The sequence below is a fragment of the Zootermopsis nevadensis genome, unplaced genomic scaffold, assembly GCF_977971745.1.
Source record: "Zootermopsis nevadensis isolate Lab colony 2312 unplaced genomic scaffold, Znev_1.0 Znev_ptg000006l, whole genome shotgun sequence".
In the NCBI taxonomy this organism is placed as follows: Eukaryota; Metazoa; Arthropoda; class Insecta; order Blattodea; family Termopsidae; genus Zootermopsis; species Zootermopsis nevadensis.
The window spans coordinates 2,217,709-2,244,798 of record NW_028259138.1 but is presented as its reverse complement, the minus strand read 5'-3'; the positions used below and the strand labels follow the sequence as shown (position 1 = coordinate 2,244,798).

General features: G+C 37.0%; 1 protein-coding gene across 1 annotated transcript in view; it reads right to left on the bottom strand.

Moving 5' to 3' along the window:
- The window catches only part of LOC110832360 (E3 ubiquitin-protein ligase AMFR), a 41,834-nt gene extending 22,520 nt beyond the window's left edge, over nucleotides 1-19,314 (bottom strand). The window contains exon 1 of the mRNA XM_022069275.2: nucleotides 18,750-19,314. Coding sequence (XP_021924967.1) covers nucleotides 18,750-19,031 — 282 coding nt within the window. The 5' untranslated portion in view covers nucleotides 19,032-19,314. The remainder of the gene's footprint in view (nucleotides 1-18,749) is intronic.
- Nucleotides 19,315-27,090: the final 7,776 nt, after the last annotated feature.

Below are 27,090 nucleotides of genomic sequence, written 5' to 3'. Positions count from 1 at the left end.
TCTGGCCAGCAATCAACAAGCTATTTTAATGATCTACGCATCCAAATATATCTTAAATTTGTTGTATGTTGGTGGCTTGGAATAGAGAAGGTTCGTGACGCTTTTTATAGCACAGTAGGTCGACTGGTGGTGATGCCATAGCTATTAGATGTAAGCTGCATTATAAGTCACTACTGCTGAGGCCATGGCCCATTCCGTTAAGGGGGCGAGACGTTTCACTTTCTAGATCCTAGTGCCAAGATTAACCACGATAAAAAGAGCGCAAGTTGGTTACTTTGTAACGCTATACCAACAACAGCTGAGGTTATTATTTCACATTCAAACCACCTAACTGCGCAAATCTGATGTAGGGGCACAGCTTCGGCACGATCCGGCCCAGTGAATGAGTAACAAAAGAAGAAACTAGGAAAATCAGAAGGTCTCTCGGCCAAGACCTGTCAATACTAAAACTACAGTCAAGACATGCTCTGCTTAAGGCCGTTAGTTCTCAGCCTTCCAGCTCAGTTAAAAAAAACACGCACACAGGCCTGGTCACATTATATCCGACTCGTTCTCAAGAACACGGTTAAAAATGGAGAAAATAAAATGATTTTGTTCTGACCGACCTTGTGTGGTTTTCCAAATCACACTAAATTGATTCGATACGTATTTTTAAGATTTGTTAATAAAAATATTTCCAAAACAGAATTGATAATTATCGTTTTGGTGGCGGTAATGTAACCACGAACGTCTGACGACTCAATTAAATCGCAGATGTACTAAAGCTCCATCGGCCGTGCATTAATACACAACCAATCTAATGGTACTACGCTACATTCGGTAATACGGGTAGCATCATCACCCAATTTGCATCCTTCTACATGTGAGTTTACGTTATCTTAATTCTTCTGAACATCCATTAACTTAGGAGTCCCTACATACACGAGGTGCCTTACCAGAAAAGGAGGAGGACGATGCTAATTACAACAAAAACTCTCTTAAATTCAAAAATTTGCTTACAGCTGCAGGCCAGTAATTAGAAGATAATTTTTTTCCCGTTTTCTTAATTTCACCCTTGGTTTTAGTCTGATTTATGTACTGTTTGGCAAAAACTAATTGAATTCTACGTCATCCAATTAAAACTGTATAACTCTTCAACCTCCTAATGATCATCAGTGGCTTCAGTGGCGCGTACTGAAAGGCTTTTATAACCAATAAATACAATTTCTAATACAAACTCGATATTTATTGCAAAGTTTAATATAGTATGTTTGAAAGGATTTAGGTTTGCTGACTAAAATTTTGCAAGCATTCGACTTCTCTCCCATGCTACGTACGTGTCCTGCCCTTCACGTCCTACGGGCAAATACTTTTATGAACATGCTCGGATTAACACCTACATGACAGAGGTCACCAAAAGCTTGCCTGCCCAGATGTCGACATCAGTCAGACTGCGAAGTGTCGTGTTGCAAAACACAAGTCTCCCCCTCCCCACTGCATTTGGTCACAGGCATGCGTTTTTTATAGGTAAGGTCAAACCGCGTTCCTATCGAACGTATGATCCACTCGAACACTGCCAATCTTTGTATTCAAACCTAGTTACAGCGTGGATTTACGAGGAGTGAAATAAACTGGTTCAGAACCGTGTGCATTTCTTAAGCTAAGTACTATCTATTCAAGAAAGTGCATAAACCATGGTTAGGATTTTGCAGATTCAATCTGACGGTAGCGAATAATTAATGTCGATTACAAACTAATTAATGAATAACACACGGTATCCCCTTAAAATACGACGTGGAAAATAATTACGTTCAACCCTGGTTATAACTCGGGATAGGATCCCCGTATCTATGGAAACAGCCGTGTAACACACTGTCCTATGGGTCAGAACGTCAGAAGAACGGCAACGACACCTAAATCCGAGTCGCAAATCAATAAGTGCCTAAGTGAAATTTTGCAATACAGCATATTCCGGTTAATTGGGCCATTGGTTAATCGGGGGAGTTGTTTATTTGGGACAAATCTTAAAGAACAAAACTTTTTAACTCTTTACGTGGAACTTGGCATAATTGAGGCAGCCGCTTAATTGGGCCAAAATGTTCTAGTCCCGATGTGCCCACTGTACGCTCCGTCAAATATGTTTAATTGATGAACGAACGAGGGGCGCCCCATTAACACTGCGACCACAACCATCTTCGATCTACTGTGCAAGCCGTTCTGTGTTCTAGTCCTCTTGCAGTCCTGACCTCAGGCTCAAGTGCAGCATTTTGCATAGTGGGACCTTTGACAGGCACTTGGTTTCATAAAACGTAGGCCTCTTCTGAAGACGGTTTCTGCGTGCCAGTCGGCTGCACATCACACGAAGGCCTACTAAATACATTCACAGCTCGGATGTCCTTTAGGACACTGTGATCCAACTGGAGGAACGCAGATCACATTCGGCCAGAGTCATCTTGAAACCAGACCCGCGAAATTATTTTCTGATTTGTTACTGGTTACTTTCAGTTCATTTATTTCCTTTACTTTGAAGGACATGAAAATATCGTTACTCTTATCTCGTCTGCTGCTACATGTACAAGTGCCACACATGCTACTGACTTTAAAACCTACTATTAAACAAGTTTTCCCAGCAAAACTTGTGTCAGATACAAGCTGTTGCAGCAGAAATTTTAAACAATATTACTATTGTAATACGTGCACATTTAAATTTGAGTAAGCCTGTATGCTACGAAATGTCGTAATTTCTGAATAACTATTGTCAAAAATAACGAAAATTGGCAATTAGTTTTCAAAAATAGTGCCAAGAGGAGTATCTCGGCCTTTGGGTCCAACGGGCAAACTATTCTTGGTCCGAGGAGAGAAAAAAGTTAGACAACCCTGTTCTAGAGTAACGACACCACAGAGGCAGCTGCTGGAACACAATGGGATCGCGGGCTCAAATCCCACTAGAAGTATGGATGTTTTCACGTGTCATGCGATGTGTCCTGCGACCAAATGTTTAAAAATGTTCTAAAAGCTGGTAGAAAATTCTCCACAAAGGCCAAGGTTCATAGGGAGTTACAGTGCATATGCAGTAGCGTAACTTATTAACTAGATGAAGAAGATTGTCTTCTGAGATGTTATGCCGTGTAGTCAGTAAACGCATATAAAACGTCGACCAGTTTCTTTCTACGAGACTATACGGCCCAAATTCCCATCTTCATAACCGCTTTCGTGAGAACCTGAAACATCGCCTATTAACTATATAACTAACCAACTAATTCCATTGTGCAGTGTCTTCCAAAAAATTGTGAAACTCAAAGGTTCATCACCGGGTTCACAAAACCCACCATTCAATCCTGTGCTAAGACACTTAAATCCAGTTTATGCATGCCCTATTTCTTAAAGACGCAATAACATTGTATTCCCGTCTGTGCTAATATCTTGCCAATGGCTTCTTTCCATAAAGGTATGGGCTAAATTTAATACGTAATTCGCTCTTCCCTCCATGTGCACTACACGTGGGCTACTTGCTATACTTCTCGCAGCATCCTCCTAGAATTTATTGTCCCAGCAATATCTAGTCGGAGAAAAAATTATGAAGCTCTTCGTTATTCAATTTCTCGTAACGTGGTACTTCCTTGATAAATCACTTCCGTTGTATTCTTTAAAAACAAATTGCTAAGACAGGAATTCAAGTAGCCGCTTGACCTAAGACGTGTTCGCTCCTATCCACACTGGAATCGTGGGTCCCAACCCCATGGAGGCATCTGTACCTTGCACTTTACTGTGTAGGTAAAGGAACGCAATGGGCTGAGTCTACATCCAAAGAGTCCTACTAAATGTCAAAGGAATTAATATTTATGATTTGAGGTTTTCACAGCGGTGAGTATGAAGATTTCTGTCTTCTCGGTTGTTGCGCTTTGTAATCTGGTAAATGTTTACCAACGTTTCAGAGGTCATATTGCCTCCTGATGACGGAGGCAGTATGGCCTCTGAAACGTTGGTAAACATCTACCAGACTACACAGCGCAACAACCCAGAAGACAGAAATCTTCGAATTAATATTTTCATCGTTAATCCTGGACCGGAACAAAGCAGATGACTTACAATAGAAATTGTAGGTCCATAATTATATCTTCCTACTCTCCCTTCCTAGAAGCCCATCAAGTCTACAAGCCTGTGCTTTCTTTTTCAAGGGAAAAGTACCGCATCTCAGTCAACGAAGACTGTAGGTGAATGACCCTTAAATGAACTTCGAGAGTGGAAGAGAACCAGTTAAAGCTCAAACACAACCAACGACAAGCATCAAGACAGAAGGTAAATAGTCAACAACGTAAACGTCACTCCGCCATACGCAAGACAGATTCGCTTTTCCTACAGCAAACAGAATAGAAACTTTAATACAATTACGACCTGTCTGTTCTCTATTTGTATACCGTTAATGTAACGTTAAAGGAGATGTAATGTAGTAACTGTGAAGCTATGAAGAAGTAAAGGGGGAGGCAGGTTAAGTTAGTTAAGAATGATGGACTGAGCTCAGGACCCATCCCGGGAATAAGACAAAATCCTGATCCTACCGATATCAAACCTCGGTCGTCCAGCTCGTAGCTCGTTGGCCCACGGTTGATACACAGTGCGTTTATCTCCATACTATATTTTAACTTCCCATGTGGTCCCAACGGTTAATTAATTATCGCCATCAAATTGTAAAGTGAATGTGAAGTGAAGATGGCTGTCTTCTGAGTTGATGCGCCGTGTAGTCTGGTGGATGTTTACCGACGTTTCAGATATATTTGTTACCTCCATCATGAGGGCGATGAGTCGGTAAACTTATACCAGTCTACATAATGCAACAACCCAGACGGCATCCATCTTCATACGAACCGCCGTGAGAACCTCAAATATCAACGTCCGTCAATTTGTTCAGATGTTATTAGAGCCATCTATCTATCTATCTATCTATCTATCTATCATTCCTTGTACAAAAAAAGGCGAAAACATAAAATGTAACGGAGAAATATTTCTGAATTGTGCAAACAACCTCACAGTACGACATTTCGAGATTTTAAATAAATCCCTTGATTTACGAACGTAATTCGTTACATGATAACTGTTCGCAAAGTGAAAATTCGTAAATTTAAAATGAAATTCCCATCCATTCCAACGTAAAAAATTCTGACTGGTTCTCTACACCTAGAAAATCATCCAATGTTTTCCCCGGATATGTTAGAATGCTATACAGTCATAAAAATAACAGCAGCATTAATGTTTTATTATATTTACTAGCTACTGTACAGCAGTCATTGTAGTTGCAGTACAAACATCAGAACTTACGTAAACAAAGAAGAAGCAGTCTTCTTTATCACAGCCTTAATCACTGAACGCATAATAAGGGAAGTGAGTCCGCGTCGCGTTTTTCATGCGCTACGTAGCGCCGTGTTCCTTAACATTCGTTAATTTCGAAGCGGATGCCCGGCCCTCGGACAAAGGCTGGTTTTTCATTTAGTGAAAATGTTCGTAAATCGACAAATAGGTAGCATATATATTTACATGGTTCGTTGTAGCAAAAATTCGTAAATAGGGTGAGAAGTGTAAAAACAAACACTTTCAGTAAGGCAACTAAAGTAAACGACTGCAAACCGCATACCAACCTTCCGAATGCTGTTTTACTGACAAACTTACGTACTCCCTGAAGCAGAGTCCTACCTGAGAAGCCAACAGTCGCTCAGCCACTCAAGAAATTCCCAACATTTTATGGAACCCGAAGGTTTATTGCCGTATTCACAAGAGCCAGCCACCGGTCCCCGTCCTGAGCCAATCCAGTCCATACCACCCCATCCTATTTCTTTAAGATCCATTTTAATATTATCCTCCCAACTACAACTAGGTCTTCCCAGTGGCCTCTTTCCATCTAGTTTGCCCGCCAAAACTCTGTATGCATTCCCCTTCTCTCCCATGCCATACCCATCTCACCCTCCTTGACTTTATCAAATTATATTTGGCGAGCAGTACACTTACTAAGCTCATCACGCAACTTTCTCCAGCCTCCTAGTAATTCATCCCTTTTAGGTCCAAATATTCTCCTCAACACCCTGTTCTCAAACACCCTGTCTACGTTCCTCCCTTAGTGTCAGAGAGAAAGTTTCACACCTATACAAAATTACAGGCAAAATTACAGTTTTGTATATTTTAATCTTTACGTTTTTAGACAGCAGGCGAAAAGACAAAAGGTTCTGAACAGAACGGTAGTAAGCATTACCCGAATTTCATCTGCTCATAATTTCTTCATGTATCAAATCTTGATCTGTTACTGTCACTCCCAAATATCTTAACTTTGTCAATTTTCAAAGAATTAGCCACATTTATGTTAACGTTTGGCCCGCATTCTGGTGACCAACCTCATTCCTAGCGTCAACTGGGGCTTCTGTATTTCTCTTTATGGTATTTATATTATCCCCCAATAAATTTACATCATCAGCATAGACCACTACAAACAATAAAAACGACTCACGCAGGATTCGATCGCACAACGGTCTACATCGGAGTCCAGGCACAAGCTAAACGGCATTTCAACGCTGGATTAAATTTACGTCACCTAAACATGGCATCAATAACATGATTGGCAAGACTGCAATAGAAAAGTAGGTTTTAATGAGTTATACCCGGAAATCCTTGTTTTATTATTTGGTGAGTTTTAATGCCATACAGAGGTCATCACACAAGGATGTCACAGAGACGTTAGACATTGCTCACACAGGTTCAAAGCAAACATTTGTTTCAAATATTATCCTGCAGTATTGCAAGCTTCATTTGGTATGTTACAAGCATTACTTGCTCAACGAGAAAAGAAGAGTAGATATTTTTTATCCTCTCTTTATTTACCTTCCTTCCTCTCCCCACTTTTTTCCTTATTTACTTCCCTCCCCGATTCTTTCTCCCTGACATCCTTTCTATTTGCAAGAACAATTAAATTTCGTTAAGATTTACTGCGTTACATCTAAAACAAAAATGATTATCAGCCACAGAAACAAAAGTAGCCAAATTTGGTAAAAGACCGGTATTGTCAACGCCCACATTTATTAGCAATGCAAAAAACTGTAGCAACGCTTTAAATTTCCTTCCGAGTCCCTGTGACACACTTTCATTAATGTGAAATGATCTGGTTACATGTCAGTCTTCCAGATTAACTGCCGTGTCCTGCCTCATTAACACACAATCCATTTAGTATTTTATTTAAACTAGATCTACACGCGTACGAATATGCCCAGGCACAGCGTGGTTTCATACAGGCTCTTCGAAAAGTCATGCAACCCAAGTTAAAATATTTAAATATGGTTGCAAGTCAATATAAATCGACTGGATTAACAAACACAATATCACTGTGACTATATAAGGACCACACAATTTAACCTGATCGTAATAGTCTGTTAGCTGCTTTCAAATTGTCGAAGTGAAATAATTCCGCACCCCCCTCCCCAAAGTGCAACGAGTGTTCTTTGTCGAACACTACCAGCCATCTTGTTTTTGTCAGAATTAGTTTGGGGATACACTTCCCGGTTCTCCTGTGCCAAACAAATCTAAAGTATCTCAAATGATGAAACGTGTCTGTGATACAAAAAGAGTACAGGATATTTCCAACATTTCACATGACTTTTTTTTTTTTTTTTTTTTTTTTGGTTTCAATGTAACTTATTTCTGATTTTATATTAATGACAAACAGAACGTGTGACAAGAATGGGTTTCGTGACTTTCCGAACAACCTGTACAACGGTGCATTAATGTATGGCGTTACGTAACACAGAACGGTATAGACTAACGGGATATCATTAGCTGGGAAGAATCTGGAAATAAGTGGACTAAACCTATTTTAACCGGTCTCTGGATTTTTGCTAACATACTCCAGCTTTGCCATCATTCAGACGACACAAGAACGTGGCATTATGATTAATTAGGAACAGAAGATGGCTGTCTTCTGGGTTGTTGCGCCGTGTAGTCTGGTAGAAGTTTACCGACGTTTCAGAGGTCCTTGTTGCCTTCATCATCAGGCCGTGAAAACCTCAAATCCTACCAATTAGAAACAGACTGAGACGAACACAGCAGAGTTGTAACATTACGCTTTTACAATGCATTATTATTAGTTACAATTTAGGAAGTCACACTTCCTGGAATGTTAGCTGCTTACAATGTTCATCATGAAAAACTCAGCGTAAAGAACCGGCATTTATGAACAACACACTGATGGTAAGGTTTTTCGAAAAAAAAAGTCGTTCCACAGTCTCACACATATGCCCACAAACCTACGACCCCTACCCATTTTTAGTTATAACATATCTTTGCTTTTTGAACTTTTCTGACACGTGTGGAAAGATAAACTCTAAACAGGGCACACGAATTTCCCAAATGCGTGTTTGCGAATTTTACGTACCTCACTGGCCACTGTTTAGTTCCCACACACATCTTGTTTTCGGAACAACAACAAATATCTCCATATCATAAGAATCAATTTTCTTTTTATTCCCTTTTCTTTACTATATAACGCATCCATCCATACAACTTATTTAAATAGTGAATTAATACTGCGTACATATTACTTCGTATCATATTTTAGTATTAGTTTAATGTTTGCTTTGATCTTTGTTTGGCTGCCCTCACAGAGGCCAAAACGTTCTCAGTAATGACGCTAGATGGAAAAATATTATATTCTACAAGTGTTGCTGTTACCATTAGGCAGCCTTCATAAGTACTTCCAATGTGGGCGACAAGTACGTTGAGACGTGTTTTATGGTTGTTCGAAGCTGAAAGGGGTGGAAAATATGGGAAAAAGGAATAAGATAAAACTACGAAAGGGAAGAAGGAAAGAGAGAAATGAGGAAAGAGATTAAGACACGAAGAAAATCATTTCCAGTTCAATTTCAACACGTTTTCCCCACTTACTTACTTCAATTATCAATTACCAGTAATTCATGACACAGCTATCATAATCTACTTGTAACTATTTCTCCGACAACAAACAAAGGAACGCAGTAGTTTGTTCTGTTAGGTAACAGAAACGAATATATTATTGCAATACCATTCATAATACAATGAAACTACATTCTTCTGTATTTAGTTCAACATTCACTGCACAGAGAAAAAGGTTTCGAAACAAAATTGTGGATTTAAACGGTATCTATACATCTCACAAATTATTTGTACGATGAGTCGTTTAGAAAACAATAAAATTGCGATGTAAATGGCAACTTTTGAAGCAGATTCAAATACCAAATTTAAGATAAATCCGTTAAATAGTTTTGAGACTGACAGGCACATTCCAGTATGTGTTCATTCCGTGTACTGTGTGAAAAGAACGTATAAAAATCAATTACACAAAAGATAGTTCTTTTGGAAACTAGATATTGTATATGAATGATTCCCTATGTATGTACAAATGCATACAGCATATGTTATGAGATCTAAATACAAATGCAGGAACACAGGATACATATGCCTTCGTATTTTCCAAATACAACTAACTGTCCTTATGGACATTTATTGTATATTCAAATCTACTGTTGTGAAGCTACTGCACTTAAGATATCACACTATACAGAAGTCAGATATTATTTCCCCTTGCCAATAATTAAATATTCAATACAATAATGTTTCAGATAAAAGGTTATAGATGTCATCTATGCACAATCTTTATACTACGGGTATTTTTTATAAAACTAAATAAATTAAATTTGAGCTTAGTGTAAAGCACGAGTTACACCAATTGATAAAAGTAAAGTAAAGCTGTCCCACTATACACCATGTAGGCGCTTGGGGGGAGTGGAGGTATAGCTCCTACTCATTCTTGACCTCGGCACTAGATGGGGGTGAGTGGTCAGCATCACGCCCCCGGCCAACTTTACCCCCGGGAAAGGACCCCGGTACCCATTGTAGAGGAGGCTGGGTGGGCCCCAGAGCCGGTCTGGACGCAGAGGCTAGAGGAAAAATCCTCTGCCCCCGTCGGGGATCGGACCCCGGTCGTCCAGCCCGTAGCCAGTCACTATACCGACTGAGCTACGCCGGCTCTCCCACCAATTGATACAATCCAAAATTAAATTTTCCTAACCAACTTTTCTCACAAACACTCTACACCAAACTTCAGAACCCATTTAGTGGGTTTGGAGATGAAACACACAAGATAGATAAATATACACAACCTCATATTAAGCATTCACTTCATATTCATGCAAATAAGGCATAGTAAATATTATAAGCATTATATGAGAGACATTTCATCTAAACCAAGACAAAGTGACAAAGTAACAAAGCACAGGACTTTTCATCCCCCAACAGATAATTTTAATGGGCAGTAATAAAGAAGGTAGTTACCAATGTAATGAATGTCTTCACATCAGATGCACAAAACACTAATAAAATTAACAAAGTTATTTTTCATCCATTATTATTTCTTTTGTTACTTTTCAGCACCACAAAAAAGAGTCAGTATAATAATTACACTATGGGCCAGATGACTGAGGTCTGAGCCCCGGCAATCAGGTATTCTTTTCTTCATCGCCATCCCCAGACTGATTACTTGGACCACCAAGGTGAAAATCCAATGGCCAGAAGGGGATCCACAGTGTTGTTGTTAAGAATATGTGGAGATGTACTTCCACTTCCCCATACATTGTTATGGCATGGTGCTTAAATAAGTAGCAGGAATGTTACCTTTCACTATATTATAAATGCATTAATGTCAAGATGGGCATGGCATGGAAGAGATGAGAAATGCATACAATGGTCAGAAAACTTAAAGCAAAGAAACCACATGCAAATCTAGGCAGAGTGGATGACAGAATTAATATGCCTCATAAAAAGAAAGGATGGAAGGTCACAAACTTGATTTATTGACTGTGAATAAGGATAAGTGGTGGTCTCTTATGAATACAGAAACAAACTTTTGGATTACATAAAAATGACTAGCAGCTTCTTACGGAAGACTCTGCTCTACAGAGTCATTTGCTATATTACCATATAAAAGTTGTAGCAATTACATAACTTTAATCTTAAGAACAATTGGTCAAAACTGTTATTATTACTCAAAACAGGTTTACAGGATCCTATCCAATGGACACTAAGGTCTCTGTCCTTCATAGTGAAACAGCAGAGCTCAACGCTGACCACTCTCCTACAGGCCAGTGCCAAAATTAAGAATATACCTTCATAAAGCAGTTCTTACTGAGCTTTACCTTCACAGAAAGTACCACATATTTCTTGAAACTTGTATTCGGCTACTATTGATATTATACAAACATTTGTTTCTTAGTGCTACAATAGTAAAATCCTTCATGCTACAGTCTTTGCCCAACTCAGTTCAATATACTTTCTAGATCATTTAAAACAGACTACAGAGTGAACATAAACATGTGCCAAGCTGGTAGTATCAACATTTTGGTCTCCTATTGGCCATGAAGCAAAGAAATTCCTGAAAACTGGTTCAAACTCTGTTTCCGTTGTTTCTTGAAGCAGAAACACAAACTAAGGAAAGCAATTAAATAATTAAGTATAGAGTACAGTAATAAATGTTAATATATTTTAGTGGCGGTTACTTATAAAACATGAGTTCAGAAATTCGTCAATCTCTGCTACAAATGTCAGCTCATTGTGAACCAGGCTTTCCACTTTGTGTGTGTATGTGTGCGTGCACGTGCACACACACACACAATGCTTCTTCTGTGTTTATACCAACCCCATGTAAATACATCCACATCATAAGCACCGAAAAGTGGTTCAAATTAGCTCTAGCTTTCCACCACTTCTACACATGACGACAGCGTGTGACACTAAGGTTCACGAAAATTATACTATGAATATAGAAAATGCAAGTTTTATAATCTTGTTTTCAATTAATCACTACAATAAGTAGTTTCACAGTACAAGAGTCAATGATCACTTTATAAGAAATATTCCCAACAAATATAACATTCTGACAAACCATCAGGAAGAAGGAACATTGGACGACCGAAAAATGTTGGAAAGACCAGCTGTGATTCACCCGAGATGCAACAGGCCCAACAGCCTAATCTGTAAAGTTATTGATAATGATGATTATGATGATGATTTTATTCTGATAACATTGGTGCACAGACAAAACATAAAGCATACAAAAGAACACTTCTTGAGAAGCTCAGCTAGTCAAGAAATTCTCTACTTTTCATGAAAACTGAAGATTCATTACACCATTCACAAGAGCTCACAACCAGTTCCTGTTCTGAGTCAGATGAATTGATTCTACACATCACACCCAACCACTCTCATTAATTTTAATGTCAATATTATGCTCCCATCTATACCTAGGTCTTCCAAGTAGTCAATTCCTTTCAAGCTTCTGAACCAAAAATTTGTAGTAACTTATCATCTCCCCATGCATGTTGGGAGTTCCATAAAGTTTTAAGTTAAAATGTGACAATCAAATATAACTTTGTTTAAGACAAAGATTTTCACTACTACAACTTGTACACATATTTTAAAACATTTTAATTTATATGGTAATGAAATTACATGACTCCAGTAATGGAATGACAATAGTTCATTGGTTTCTAGAGATGTTGTCCTACACTTTCAGGAACACAAAACCAATTAAATGTGTGTTGGCTATCCTAGTATACAAGAAAGGAGGGAAAATGCATTATTCATTGTTCACAGTCATCTGAAATGTTAAGCACTGAATTTTCATAAGAGAGAAAGCAAAGAGTAAAAACTAATTTAATTCATTGTAATAAAACAGTGATTTCAAACCAATTAAATGTGTGTGTTGGCAAAACTAGTATAAAAGAAAGGAGGGAAAAGTAACTACTCATTGTATATCAGGGCACTAGACAGTTTGCAGCCATCTGAAATATCAAGCATTGAAGGAAAATTTACATTCAGTTTTCAAATAAGGAATAAGGCAAAAAATAAAAAATAATTTTATTTATTAGTTTGACACTGAAAGTACAGCCTGCAGTGGAATGTGGAAAGAAAGCATCACCCCTTCATAGCAGATGATGATGAATCTCACTTTTTATTTCCAGTTGTTTCTATCTTAGTTAGGAAGCAACAAAGCAGCTGCAATTCTGAAAAAGACTTATATTGAAAGGTTCGTCTGAGGAAATATCAAAGAAGACAAGGAGAGGAAGAACAAGAAGATTCAGAGTTTCAGGCTCAAAAAGAAAAAATGAATCAGAGATATTGTACAAACATGTCAAGAACCATATATGAAAATCATAAAATACAAAACCTAGTTTTAAGAAAACAAACCACCCTTACAAATCACCAACCATATTAAAGAAAGCAGTTAAATGGGTGGCAACTCATCTCCCTAAAAGCACAAGAAAATGTTGCAAATTTGTCACAAAATTTGTCATTGCTCATTGAATTTCAGTCCAGAGTGCACCAAATAATGAAAGCAAAGCATCATGTAAGATGAAATATAGAGGAACCTGTTATTGAGAGGATAACTCGTGGCAAGCTCCTAGTCTGAAAAGTTTTGTGACTGTAGGGCACTACATGCTTCATGGCCATAATTTGTGCACAGTGTCCAATAAACACCACACAATGTATGCCTTTGTCATTGTCATGAGAATGTGAAGCTACTTCTGAAGGTAATAAACATGCATGTTCCAGAAGCAAGTACATTTCTTGACTTTAATCACTCTACTGTGTGTGATCTGGAAAGGGAAAACTGTATGTTACCAAAATGCAAAAATTGTGGAAATGTGTATTTGAGGGAAAAGTACTCTGAATGATGTGATGTGCTGTGGAAAATAAGGATGACATGGAAGCAGTGACATACAGAGAACTAACAAGTTGTTCTTTAAGCAGTTGATAGAATTGTAGGAGTCTTGACACTCTTTCTAAATTGCCGCATGAATTATTAAACTATACATTCACCAGATCAAAACAAACAAACAAATTCTTTTAAGAGAAAAATAAATCAGCTAATCCTAAGAACATTATTGTGCTAGTAGGCTTTGCTAAAAATTGTACAATCCAGCTACAGAATGAAGCTCAAAGTGCACACTGGTCCAAGTCACAAATCACTGTCTACACAGCTTTCATCTGGAATGGAGAAAACAAAGGATATTCTCGTGCAGTTATTAGTGATGAACTTGATCACAAGAAATGTTCTGTGCACACATTTCTTGACAAACTTATATGAGATATTATCTTTGTAAATCCAGCAGTGATTGTGCTACCAGTTGATTAAAATGTTTTCTAACTGCAAATTCAATGTTTTTCAAGGAGCACTATAAAGTAGCAATTTCATGACACTTCCTTGCCACATAACATGGTGAAGGTGTTGATGATTTGGTGGAACTATCAAAAGAGAAAAATGGACAACTTGCAAAGCGAATCAACATGCACTGAGTAATGCTGAAGTATTTGCAAGAACTGAATAAGGACCATGCCAAGCACTCCTGAGCATTTCACTAATCTTCTATCACTGGCTATTGGTCAGTAGAATCATGAGGTCCTCTCATGGGATACTGGGATGCATTTAACGTGACACATTCTTGGTAAAGTTACTTATAAAAGAACCTTATTGAAATCTTTAGTAATACACATCAGCACTGAAATGTGACTGCTCTTGATCAGGAATTGACCGTTAATGATGCCAACAGTTTATGACGTGCGGCGGGGCAAACCAAAACACCTTCAACGGAAATCCCCACTAAGCTGAGCAGCCAGCACATTGTTCTTTGAAAAATTCAAGTTTTTAAACTAACTTCCTTTAAAAAATGTCTGGCTACACACGGCATAAAAGTTTTCTACATTTCTGCCTTTCAAATAGCAAAACATCTGGAAGTACTGGACCAAATATGGAATGGAATAGTTTCAGTAGCAGAGACCAACAGCATTCTTGGCATTATGCCTATTGGTCCATTTATTACTGATTACCAGTATTACTCATTTTTAGCGCGTGTGCACGCACACACACACAAAAGAAAAAAGTGCATACATTTAAAAAGAAAACTAATAAAAGGCAAAGTTCATAGAAACGTGAAAACTGTTCTAACTTACTACAGGGTGATTTTGCCTTGGTGTACAATGCTTTAAAAAGTAGTAACAGTTTCTTTGTGAGCCAGGTAAATGATGTTCATGTAATATGTTATGAAAAAACATTCCTGAGAAAGTGATGCATTACCCTTAAAGAAGATAAATAATGGGTAGAAGAAGACAGACTACAGAGCAATTACGAGTACCTACTACCGATTAAAGGAACAAGTACCACGTCTGTGATCTTACCATAAAGGCAGAATGATTTTGTTGTGGACTGCAAAACACTAGTGAAATCAGACAGTCATTCCATTACCTAAATATGTCATTCCGTTACTTTAAAATGATAATATTTTTAAACTATTCATATTAATTAAAACATTAAATTATATATCATATAGATTCTCATAATTTTGTACTCATAAATTATATGTAGATAAGCTGAACCATTCCTTCAATGTATATGAGAATAAACAGCTTGTCCAAATGTCAATGCATTAACAGTTCCTATTTTTACATACAACTGTATTAATACTGTACAAAATAAATTATGAAAGTTATAAAAACACAGTTAATTTGGTTCTGACACAAATACAAAAGGAAATGTTGCCCATACACTTACTGTCATTCCATTATTCATGGAATTTGTCCACTACATGTCAACATCATAATAAATTATTCTCAGGCTACCAACTGTGTCAGGTGGTTGATCAGTGAAAACACCAACGTTTCGAGAACCATCTTCGTCCTCAGGGTACTGATGGTACTTCACCTGACATGTTGGCAGCCTGAGAAAAATTAATTATACTTAGTCACTGTGAAATCTTCAGATCTTACATGTCAACATTATCTCATAACACATTACATACTGTTATAGGTACTTTAAACAGTGAGCAAAAATAGCTTTGTTGCAATTATTAAGTCTACATGGCCTAAAAATTATTACAATAGCTGAAATATGTATAGTGTAAAACAAGACATAACAGCGCATTAAGTGTGACAACACTATTATCAATCTTAGTGATTCCTGCTCATAATAATTATTAAAACAAGCTTGCATTTTTAACAGCTTTATTGAGTTACCCTCTAGAATAAAGTATGGTGAAAGAATGCTTTAAATTCATAAAATACAGAATACAATGCAACGGGTGTAGCTTTCAAACAAATAAAGGAAGTGTAAAACAAAAAATAAAATCTTGTTGAATGAAATTAAAAAAATATTTAAATTATATGGAAAATTAGATGGAAACAAGTAGTAAAAAGAAAAAGATATATGAGATTTGGGTAAAGATCTAAATAAATCAAAGCATATTTTTATTGGATACACTTTGTGATGGATGAAACTAATCTACTTGTGGATTCCCAGGGTATTCTGGACAGACAGAAAAATTATTTTAGTGAGCCACAAAACATCCACAATGCTGCTGATGATGTAGTTAACCTGAAATACATACTGCTGAACCACTAGTCCCAGAACCAAGTATGGATGAAGTTTGAACTACCACTGATAAAACTGAAACACAAGCCTTTAGATATCCATTTAGTTCTAAATGAATAAACTGCTGCTGCTGCTGCTGCTGCTGGCAAGTCACTTCATTAAAAGTTTTGTAACTTACAGTTTATATTACGAATAAGAATTATGACAGCAATTATGAGCCAAGGTAGCTTAGCAGAATGACTGGTTATCAGACAGATGGCCAGAGTTTGACTCTTAGCACAGGCAGGGATTTTTCTGTCGCTATGTCCAATGGGTATCTGGGATTCATTCCCTCATGGGAAAACCAGTCACAATGTGAAGATGAGCACTCATCACCATCTAGTGTCAAGGTTAAAAATGCATAAAGCTGTACATCCATGTTTCCTTCATTAGTAGTGTATAAGCACAAGAAAACTTTAACTTACAATATCATGACAAAGAAAAAAATTTTAATGTCGTAAATACTAATAAAAGTGGAGACAGAACTGACTGACTGCTGAGGAGTTTATTTTTTCTTAATTTCAGATAAAATATTACCAGTATCTCTTATGGCTTGGTATTGTCATTTGCGAATAAAATTACTGGCAAACTTCAATGTAAACTCCAAAGTAATAAATTGTTGATTTTTTTCAATGCGAGTAATTTGTAGATTTCTGACAAGACATGAATCCAAAGAACAAAGCACTTGTTTCATGGATGCAATAAAATTAAAAATTTCTGTCTACTTTCATTTAAATATCAATCAGTGAAGCTAGAAGGACTTCTACAACTGGTTTCATACATCCTGACATTGTCAATAATGTTCAGTTATGTAAGGATATTATATGTTACTTTAGTTCACATCCAGTAATGTGAATAACCAACAGCCTAGTCTAACATAAATTAATGATTATATAATTCAGTGGCTCATCTTCATGCAAAATCTTTGCTAATGTTGGTTTCCAATATCTGAAAGCTGTCAGATATAACTTTAAAGATATGAACCATAAACATAAACAAGCTCCAGATGCACAACTTATATTTACTATGTAACTTACTTCATAAAATGCAGCTACTCACAGAACTGCTCATGTGAATAATTTTATAAGTGATATTTAATAACTCACCTTAAATGTTTCACACTAAGATTGGGGACAAAAGTAATTCACACTTTTCCCTGTTTTCCATAACTTGCACACATAATACATAACTTCAATAGACCTTTTAATACAGTTAAGATTGAGGCAAAAATGTTCTTGTCACCAGCCTCTGTTACGGCGTCTCTAGAAAGTAGAACGCTTATATTTGGAGCCATGATATAGATGTTTGTAACTTTACCATATAAGAAAATTATAAAAAAAACATTTGTTGATATGTTTTTCAACTCAACACACCAAATTTCATATGCCTATCTACAATGGTTTTCAAAAGGAAAAGCAGAAACATATTTCACAAGAACCATGTTATTCATCATCATCATCATCACGGGTTCTACAGCCTATTACAGGCCTTGACCGCCCCAGAACCATGTTATTACATTTGCATATAAAACTTGTTACTATGTATTCTACATAAACAAAATTTCTAGACATCATAGTCAAGATACTAATGTCTCTCTCCGTACAGAACTTTTTCTGACCACCATATTTGTACTGTTAGTAAAATAGAATTAAAAAAATATGAAATGAGTGGTTTCCAATTCCTTTTGCCTATGCTAAATTTAATGAGAATTCTTCAAAATATGCCAAATCATGGAGTAAAAGGGGTTATGGACATGGTGATTACACACAAGCTGATGAAATGCTAAAGAGATTGATACAGAAGTGTCTGTGTGAGTATCCAAGAAAACTTTTAAAATTGTTATTTATGAAACAGCTGTTGCACTTTTCAGAATTAGAGGACAATTTCAGATAATCTCTAACTATAAATGAGAAACAGCATGCTCCTAATTCTGGTCTTGCATCACAATGCAAGTAAAAAAAGTTTATAATTGTTTGACTAAACAAGCTAATGAAGTCAACATTTCAGAAAATGTCAAAGACATACAAAAGAAGTTGTAGTCTATGTGTGATTGAATTACTTACAAAAAAAAGTGTTAACAGTGAATGTTTACAATACAGTAACAACTGTATTAAGTCAGAATGGTTGTGTACTAAAAATTTAACTTAAAAAATTCAACTGGCAGTTTAATTGGATTGGGTACGTCTGAATAATTCTCGAGAAGCAAAAAACACCTCAAATTCAGAAAGAGATATACATGGTCACTATATTGCAAGGCCTTTTTGTATCACCTACATACACAAGCAGATTTACAAGAACTTACCCATATACAAAGTGGTTCTTGAATCACAAATGTCACCAACTGACTGAAGTGATGACCCAAAGATTTATGTTGGAAATTGGCTCCAGTTGATGATACACTTTCATCCGACTTATTTTCATTCGTGTTCAAATTTGGTCCTGACGCAGTTGAATTCACTTTCCAATTTGGATCACTGGTTATTTGTACAGCATAATAAACTGAACATGACAGCAACACTACACTAATGACGGTGTATGCCCGTAAACTCGGCAATGGTAATCTATCAAGAAGAATGACTGGCATGTTGATCTGTTTGTTACTACCAGAATACAAAAAAGAGGTATCGTTTCATATCAATGTTATAACATACAGCACGCAATTGCGAAAAATTAGTACCGTCCACCGGTAATTCTATTCCTAATACGACCTCTCAGAAAACTTGACATGTCCTCCGATTCGAACATGGTTACCAACATCTACAACAAATACTACCAAGTTACCGCGCCAATGTTTTCCCAGATGTGAAATTTAAAACAATGTGCTAAATGCATATGTCAAAAGAATATGATTCACTTTTAAAACATGGGCTTTACATTAAACACCGAGAACTCAACATGCCTAAACAATGTGTTTATTGTTAAAACTAAAATAGCTTATAGTTGACAATGATATATGATTTGTTTCGGAAAATGGTTCATATAATACACAAATTCAAGAATAACTGCGATACTAAGAAAAATTAAGATTATTAAAATAATTTAAATAATATTGGACGCAAACATAACTACTTCGTCACTTAACACGTTAACGTTAACATAATATAAATATTTATTACGCCATCTGACGGTCACATGCACAATTGTTTTACGAGGATAGCGCACAATTATCCACGGTCTTAATTGTAGTCAATCAAAGATCATTCTATATTCGCAGACTAGGAGGCAATTTATTTACCGGTGTCAATCATATGCTCCCACAAAAGTGATGTAATCAACAGGCACATTCATATCCTGGGAAATAAAAATTTCCAGTGTTGCAGAGCTTGTCATGCCAAGCACTGTAAATCTTGTGACAGTGTGTCGTCGCTCGTAATTTACATCTGTGCAGTTTTGTGTGTCTAGTCGTATAAATTCCCTACTTTCCCTCAAAGATGTCGCATTTGGGCTACTATACTGTTACAAGGCTCAGTAGATGGCAGCAGGGGGTTATTCTCTGTGTACTCCCTGCACTAGGATGCATCTCCATGACGTAACTCAGACGCAGTGCATTGTATTTCGAAATTATACCTAGGGGCCAGTAAATATAGAAATATTAGTTAAAACATTTTTCGCTTACGCAATGAAGGGTAGCCGCGTAACACAAATAAGCATCTTTTTAGTTTATTTTCGTATTGTTTAACGTAATTTTGAAAAAGTAGTGCAATGTAATCAATTTGGATTGTCTCCCAAGTGGTATGTTGCGAATGAAATGAAGTGGACGTAACATGTGTTGCGACAGAAGTTTTTGGACTGGCGTAAAAAATAATGACAACCAACAGGGAGATAAAGCCTATAACGTTTAAAGGACATTCAAATCTTCGCATCTTTTTTACATGCTAACTCTACATTGTCAATTGTAATTACATAAGGCAATTTCATCTACATGTACTCTCATATTCTTTCTGGTTCCAATTTGATGGAAGTCACAGAATAACACGTAGGCATATTCGGTTGGCTTTGCATCATCATCATATCTGGTTCCTTTGAAATTCAAGTCAATTGAAATGTTTCACTTTTGAGTTAAATTAATATTACCATGTAACAAAGTTTATTACTGGACACACTAACGTAGTTAAAATTGGCAGAAATAAAACGTTATTGTGCTGAAGAGTAATACAGTTAATTGCAGTACTATCTTTGCATATCACATAGAAAGTACGAAATTTGTAAAATTCCTTTTTGCTTCAAAAAGGAATTTTATAAATTTAAATAACGTGAAAACATCTTCTCGGTGACTGACTACAGATTCTACGAAACACTCCAACATAAAACCGACCGCCTGACTCCAGATTCACGCCAAATTCAAACGCTGCCAGATTCCACCATAGGCACCATCATAACCTCATTTGCATTTCTTGCTTCCAGAGTCGCCACCATCAAAATTTAATTTCAAATTTATCCGCATCACACAAACGACTCACTAGTCAAGCGTGTCAGACATTGGCTGCTACATATGGAATAGATTCTATTGATATAAAGTATTATGCATAAGAATCCAAATCCAAACACTAACCACAAAACAGCATGACATAATTGTTATAAACAACCAAAGTAAACCAAATTCACTCAACAAAACATTTTCCTTGCAAACAACATAAATTTCTAATTAATTATCTTACTTCATGGAGCAGAGTCCTCAACTAGTCATGAAATTCTCCGTCTTTATTGAACCAGAAGGTTCATCACATCAATGGACATGTATTTAATAAGTCGGCCCAAATAATTGCCTTTGCAGATGATGTAGACATAGTAGCCAGATCAAAAGCAGCTTCAATAGAAGTCTTTGCAGCACTTGAAAAATCAGCCAAGAAAATGGGGTCAGAAAATTAATCAGGAGAAGACAATATTTATGCTAGTAACCCCCAAAAACCGAGGAAGGAAAGCACCAGCTCTCCACCTCCAAAGGTTGGAGAATATCTGTTCGAACAAGTAGTCTTTCACATACCTTGGAACAACAGTAAACACCTGGAAAACCTTTAGGGAGGAGATAAAAACTAGAATTATGGGTGCAAATAGGAGTTATTTTGGCTCGCAAAAGCACCTTCTAATCTCAGTTATTATCAAGAACAACAAAAGTTCAACTATATAAAATCCTTATTAGACCAGTTATCATGTACAGGTCAGAGTGCTGGACACTCCCAATGTGACCAGCAAATGCTGGATGGGTTTGAGAGGAAGGTCCTACGAAGAATTTATGGCCCAGTGCAGGGCAAAGGCTCCTGGAGAAATAGGTGTAATGATGAATTATAAATGTTTTTAAAAGAACCAGGGTTGACAACAGCCATAAGACTAGCAAGACTCCGCTGGGCTGGTCACGTATAACAGTGGTATTCAACCTTTTTTGTTCGCGTACCCCAGATATAATTTCTCTTCAACTTTGTACCCCCAAAGTTTTTGGTGTATAATTAAAGTTATACATAGTATATAATCTACATCTAAAATAAAGTAAATAAATTACATTACTGATTATTCGGTGTTTATCATAAAATAATATATATATTTTTAAATTTCACGTACCCCCGGGGGTACACGTAATCCAGGTTGAATACCACTGACGTATAACGTATGGGATATGATCAGATGCCCAAGCGACTCCTGTATATAAAGGTAGGAGGAAAAAGGTATATTGGAAGACCAAGGGCAAGGTGGCTCGATGAAGTCAGTGACGCCAGGAAGATAGGGATTAGAAGGTGATGGGCTAGAGCTCTGGATAGAGAAGAGTGACGGAAGCTCTTAAAGGAAGCCAAGACTCTTAAGAGAGTTTTAGCGCTATTGACGATGATGATGATGATGATGACGAGGAGATTCATCACAGTTTTAATAAAAAATCCGCCACCAGTCCCTATCTTCAACAATATAACTCCAATCCACACCCACCAAATCAATGTCCCGAAGATCCATTTTAATATTATCCTGAAATAATATATCCATTAAAATTCAGCTTCAGCATACAAGACGGAGACTTGGCCAGTTGGGTTGCATTTAAAATCCTATACTTCAAGCAGTTTCTAAGAATGCTTATCAAATATTATTGTGACCACTATAAAAACATCTAAATGCTTGAAAAAGGAAATACTCCAACTGTTGGTCAATTACTTTATAAATCGCCTTCAAATGTTCACAGACTCCTGTGCGTACCAAACAATATTAGCTACAACGCGGCGCAGCAAATTCTGAGCTGCTACTGTGTAGATCATTCCGCTGCGTATTTTTCATTGCATTATAACACTGAAGTGAATGTGAAGGTCTCTTAAAAAAATTTAGTGTTCATTTCTGGCACAAGAACGTGCCAAAAGTTGGAGGTCAGAAACAAATTAATAAGTAAACAAACAAAGAGACAAAAATATACACCAATTTTGTTTCATCGTCATATTTTTACCTCATAGAAAATCGTCGCGATCTAAAATGTTACTTGTTCCCGATTACTTCGTCCTGCACTTATTACTAAATACTCATAACAGAACAAATAACCGTATGGTCAAAAATATAAGCCTATGACTCAAAATAACAATTAGATTAAATATAAAATATACTTATCATGCAATTGCTGAGTTCAATTTAACAAAGCTGCCGATGTATTTCCTTTGACAGTTGCAATCGAGTTAGTCCCAGAACAGAGGTTTTCAACTTCCCAAAATCTGGAGCCACATTTCCCTTTCTTATCGACTCGTGGGCCGCCGGGTTAAAAATAATGGCAGTTTATTGAAACGTCTTGGCAATTCATTACAAATGCCACTAACCTGCGACTGAAAACATTTTCACAGCGGCGGGTCTGAAGATTGCTGTCTTCTGGGTTGTTGTGCGATTCATCGCCCTGATGACGGAGGCATCGAGGGTCTCTGAAACGTTGGTGGACATCTACCAGACTACACGGCACAACAACCCAGAAGACAGTAATCTTCAGACCCGCCGCTGTGGAAACCTAAAATCATACATTACCCAGTTCTTCTCTCCAACAAAACTAGTCATTAATGAAATACCTGGAAACTTTTGTTGCTTTATCAGTTTTCAACATTGATACAGTTTATGCACTTCGATACGTAGTTAGCCCTGAACGTGTATAGCAATTAGGCACGTTCTAGTCTTTGATATTCCTAATGAAGTTCAGTTGTTGCTCACGCTGGTAGGTCCCGATCTATCAAATACTGATGGCATCAACTAAACGCGTGTTCTTGTATCAGATAACTATTTTTCACCATACTGGGAGAAAAATATTACATAAACACAAACAGCACAACCCGAGTCACAGAAGATTCTGAAGTTTTTGTTGCGCAGGCGTAAAGCCTCTGTTCTTTGTACAAAGTACGTAAAACAAACGCATGAGGAAAGGCTATGTCTGTCTACAGATTCAATTTCCGAAAGTAGCTATTGAACCGATTTTTTTTAAACTGGTAGGCTAGTGACACTCAAAGTATCAGATTGTCAGGCAAATTTGATTTTGATCCTTACCGGTGCACCACGTCCAGACCGGCTCTGTGGACCATTCGCCGCATATCCAATGGGTCCCGGCTTTTTCTTCACGGGGGTAAAGCGGTCGAAGCGTGGATCTGACGACAGAGCTTAAGAATGCGTAGAGCTAAACCTCTAATCCCCCACAAGTCTTCATGTCGTGGTGCTTAATTAAGCATCAAGGACAAATTCATCCTTACATTATCTGTTCAGTACAATCTCCAATTTATACTAAGCCTAAATCCATCTGATTAACTTCATAAGATACTAATCAATGTGTAGAAACATAGATCTCAATGACGCATATAACGATTATTTAAGATTATTTGGATGTAGTGTTTTTATCTTGATATGTGTGTGCGCGCATAAATTTTAGCATTTAAACCACCAATATAAGCGGCTGTTCAATTCATTGGTTACTCCACGCGGTCTGGAGCGTGGGTCTTGCACAATTAAATACTATGGTCGCGTGTTCGAAAACAGTTCAGTGCAGGGATGTTTGTTGCCGTCTTTTTGTGCTGCGCTTTCCTGTGTGGGCAGAGGCCTTGCTAACGGGATGATCACTCGTCGGAGTACTGCCAAATGTCTAAACTGATTTATAATTTCAGAACTGATTCTGAATTAGAACAGGCCACAAGGCTTAATCCGCAACAGTTGGTCATGGTTATGTATTTATGTTTCAGTATACAAATTATAATTATAAATTACGTAACAACAGAAATGTTCCTGACACACTGACAGCTAATTTTATTTATCGAGACGTAAACCGCTGTTCCGTTTCCTATTTTCTACATATCGTGAATATGGATACCCCTACCAACGTAAGTGGAGGCTGTAACTAAATACGAGGCCCGTATCGTCAAATAAAATAACAAAGCTGCCTTTTGATCATGGTGATCTTTTGGGAGAACATGCTGTCTCCATCTTCAGCCCTGAAGATGATATCGATATTTATTTTTATTTAAGAAACCGTCACTTCCCAAAAATTTGTGTTGCTGATTCGTTGGATCTCAGAGGGGTAACGAAGCGTTTGCCACTCAATAAATTAGGCCCTACTTCAAACAGATGAAGAAAGGTATGAAACAAACAATATTTACTTTTTGTTGTGTCATACAGCGATTGATCATTTTTATCTCGACTACTTTCATTTACTTAACATATATCTCCTTCGGATGTATGTATGACCTGAGTAAAATCAATAAATGCTGATGTGTAAGTTTCGTGAGTAAACTGGAGTCACAATCACGTTCTTATTTATTCCGCTTTTATTTATAAGAAATAAGCTATTTTTAAGTTTAACTTATTCGTATGGCAGTGTAAGACATTATTACTGAAGGACATAAAACGGTCAATGAGTTTTTACGGGATGACAACAAAAACACATTTTTAATTATCTATCTACTACATGACAAATATTAATTACATTCCTCATAAATCAGAACAGTCGTTTGAGCACACAACAAAACAACGAACATTTTTCGTGAAAATATTTTACCAGACTGCAAATGTTACTCTTGTTCAGCGTAAATTTCGAGTAACATTTCTATGCAGGAAAGTTGCAAATAGCAAGAAGCCGAAAAGTCAAGTCTGAAGCGACTGTGACAGTGGTAGACAACGTTAAATGAGCACAGTCGCAACTCCATAAGATCTTACACACGTTTGAAAATAGTCACACAGAACCCGAAAATTGTCTTTCTCAGCAACTTGATTCCTCGAAAACCACCAGCAGGCAGAATTATTCAAAAAGTCGTGAAATATTTTTCGCATAAAATTCAAACGCAGCATCATTTAGTGATGGCGATAAAGACGAGAATTTTGTGGTTCATTTTTGCGGCTCCAGAGAAAACCTCTGCAGCTGATTTACAGACGAGGTTTACTTTCATCTGAATGGACACGTAAACAAGCAGGACATGCATTAATGGGCCACAGAAACCCGCGTAAAATACACCTCCTAAAATGAACTTGTGCGGTGCGCTGTTTAGGGTCCTGATATTTTTTTATGGGTCAGTTCCTCACGAAGAAACGGTGAATGCTGACCGTTATCTACAAGTCCTCGAAGATTAATTTCTCACGTTCCTTCAAGATACTAGTGTCAACTTCGAGGAAAAAGTTGTCAGTGGAACCACGGTTCCGGAGAATTTGACGTAAATACGTCTATACGGAAAGGAAGTTTATATATTGGCTTTATTGTAAATATTTCCTTTATACATGCTTTACAATTGAGTAAAGTTTGATTAAGATATTGCTTATTTAACTTGAATTAGCAAGGCTTCAGATGGGTCTGTGGTAGATGAATGTAATGTAAGGTAAGGTAATGTAATGTAATGTAAGGTAAGGTAAGGTAAGGTAAGGTAAGGTAAGGTAAGGTAAGGTAATATAATGTAAGGTAAGGTAATGTAATGTAAGGTAAGGTAATGTAATGTAATGTAATGTAAGGTAAGGTAAGGTAATATAATGTAAGGTAAGGTAATGTAATGTAAGGTAAGGTAAGATAAGGTAATGTAAGGTAAGGTAATATAATGTAAGGTAAGGTAATTTAAGGTAAGGTAAGGTAATGTAAGGTAAGGTAAGGTAATGTAATGTAAGGTAAGGTAAGGTAAGGTAAGGTAAGGTAAGGTAAGGTAAGGTAAGGTAAGGTAAGGTAAGGTAAGGTAAGGTAAGGTAAGGTAATGTAATGAAATGTAAGGTAAGGTAAGGTAATGTAATGTAAGGTAAGGTAAGGTAAGGTAAGGTAAGGTAAGGTAAGGTAAGGTAACTATGTAGGTAACCATTGTTGTTTATTTGTTGATACACAGATGACGTTTCCAAGGTAACATAACAATGAAGTTACACTTTTTCGTTTCCCAGGTAACATAACAATGAAGTTTGACGTTTCCTAGGTAACATAACAATGAAGTTACACTTTTTCGTTTCCCTTTTTCGTATCACTATTTCGTAACACTTTTTCGTTACATTTTTGCCGAATGACACTGACCCTAACATATAGACGTATTTACGTCAAAACTATTTCAGCAGGACGGGACTCGACCGCATGCCGGAAATGCAGTGCTGGATGTTCCCAACCAATATTTTCACGAGGGAGTTTTGTCTGATTAATTTCCTGCACGTTTCGATAAGTTCTTGAAAGTAATTGTATAGAGGATTTTATATCGTGA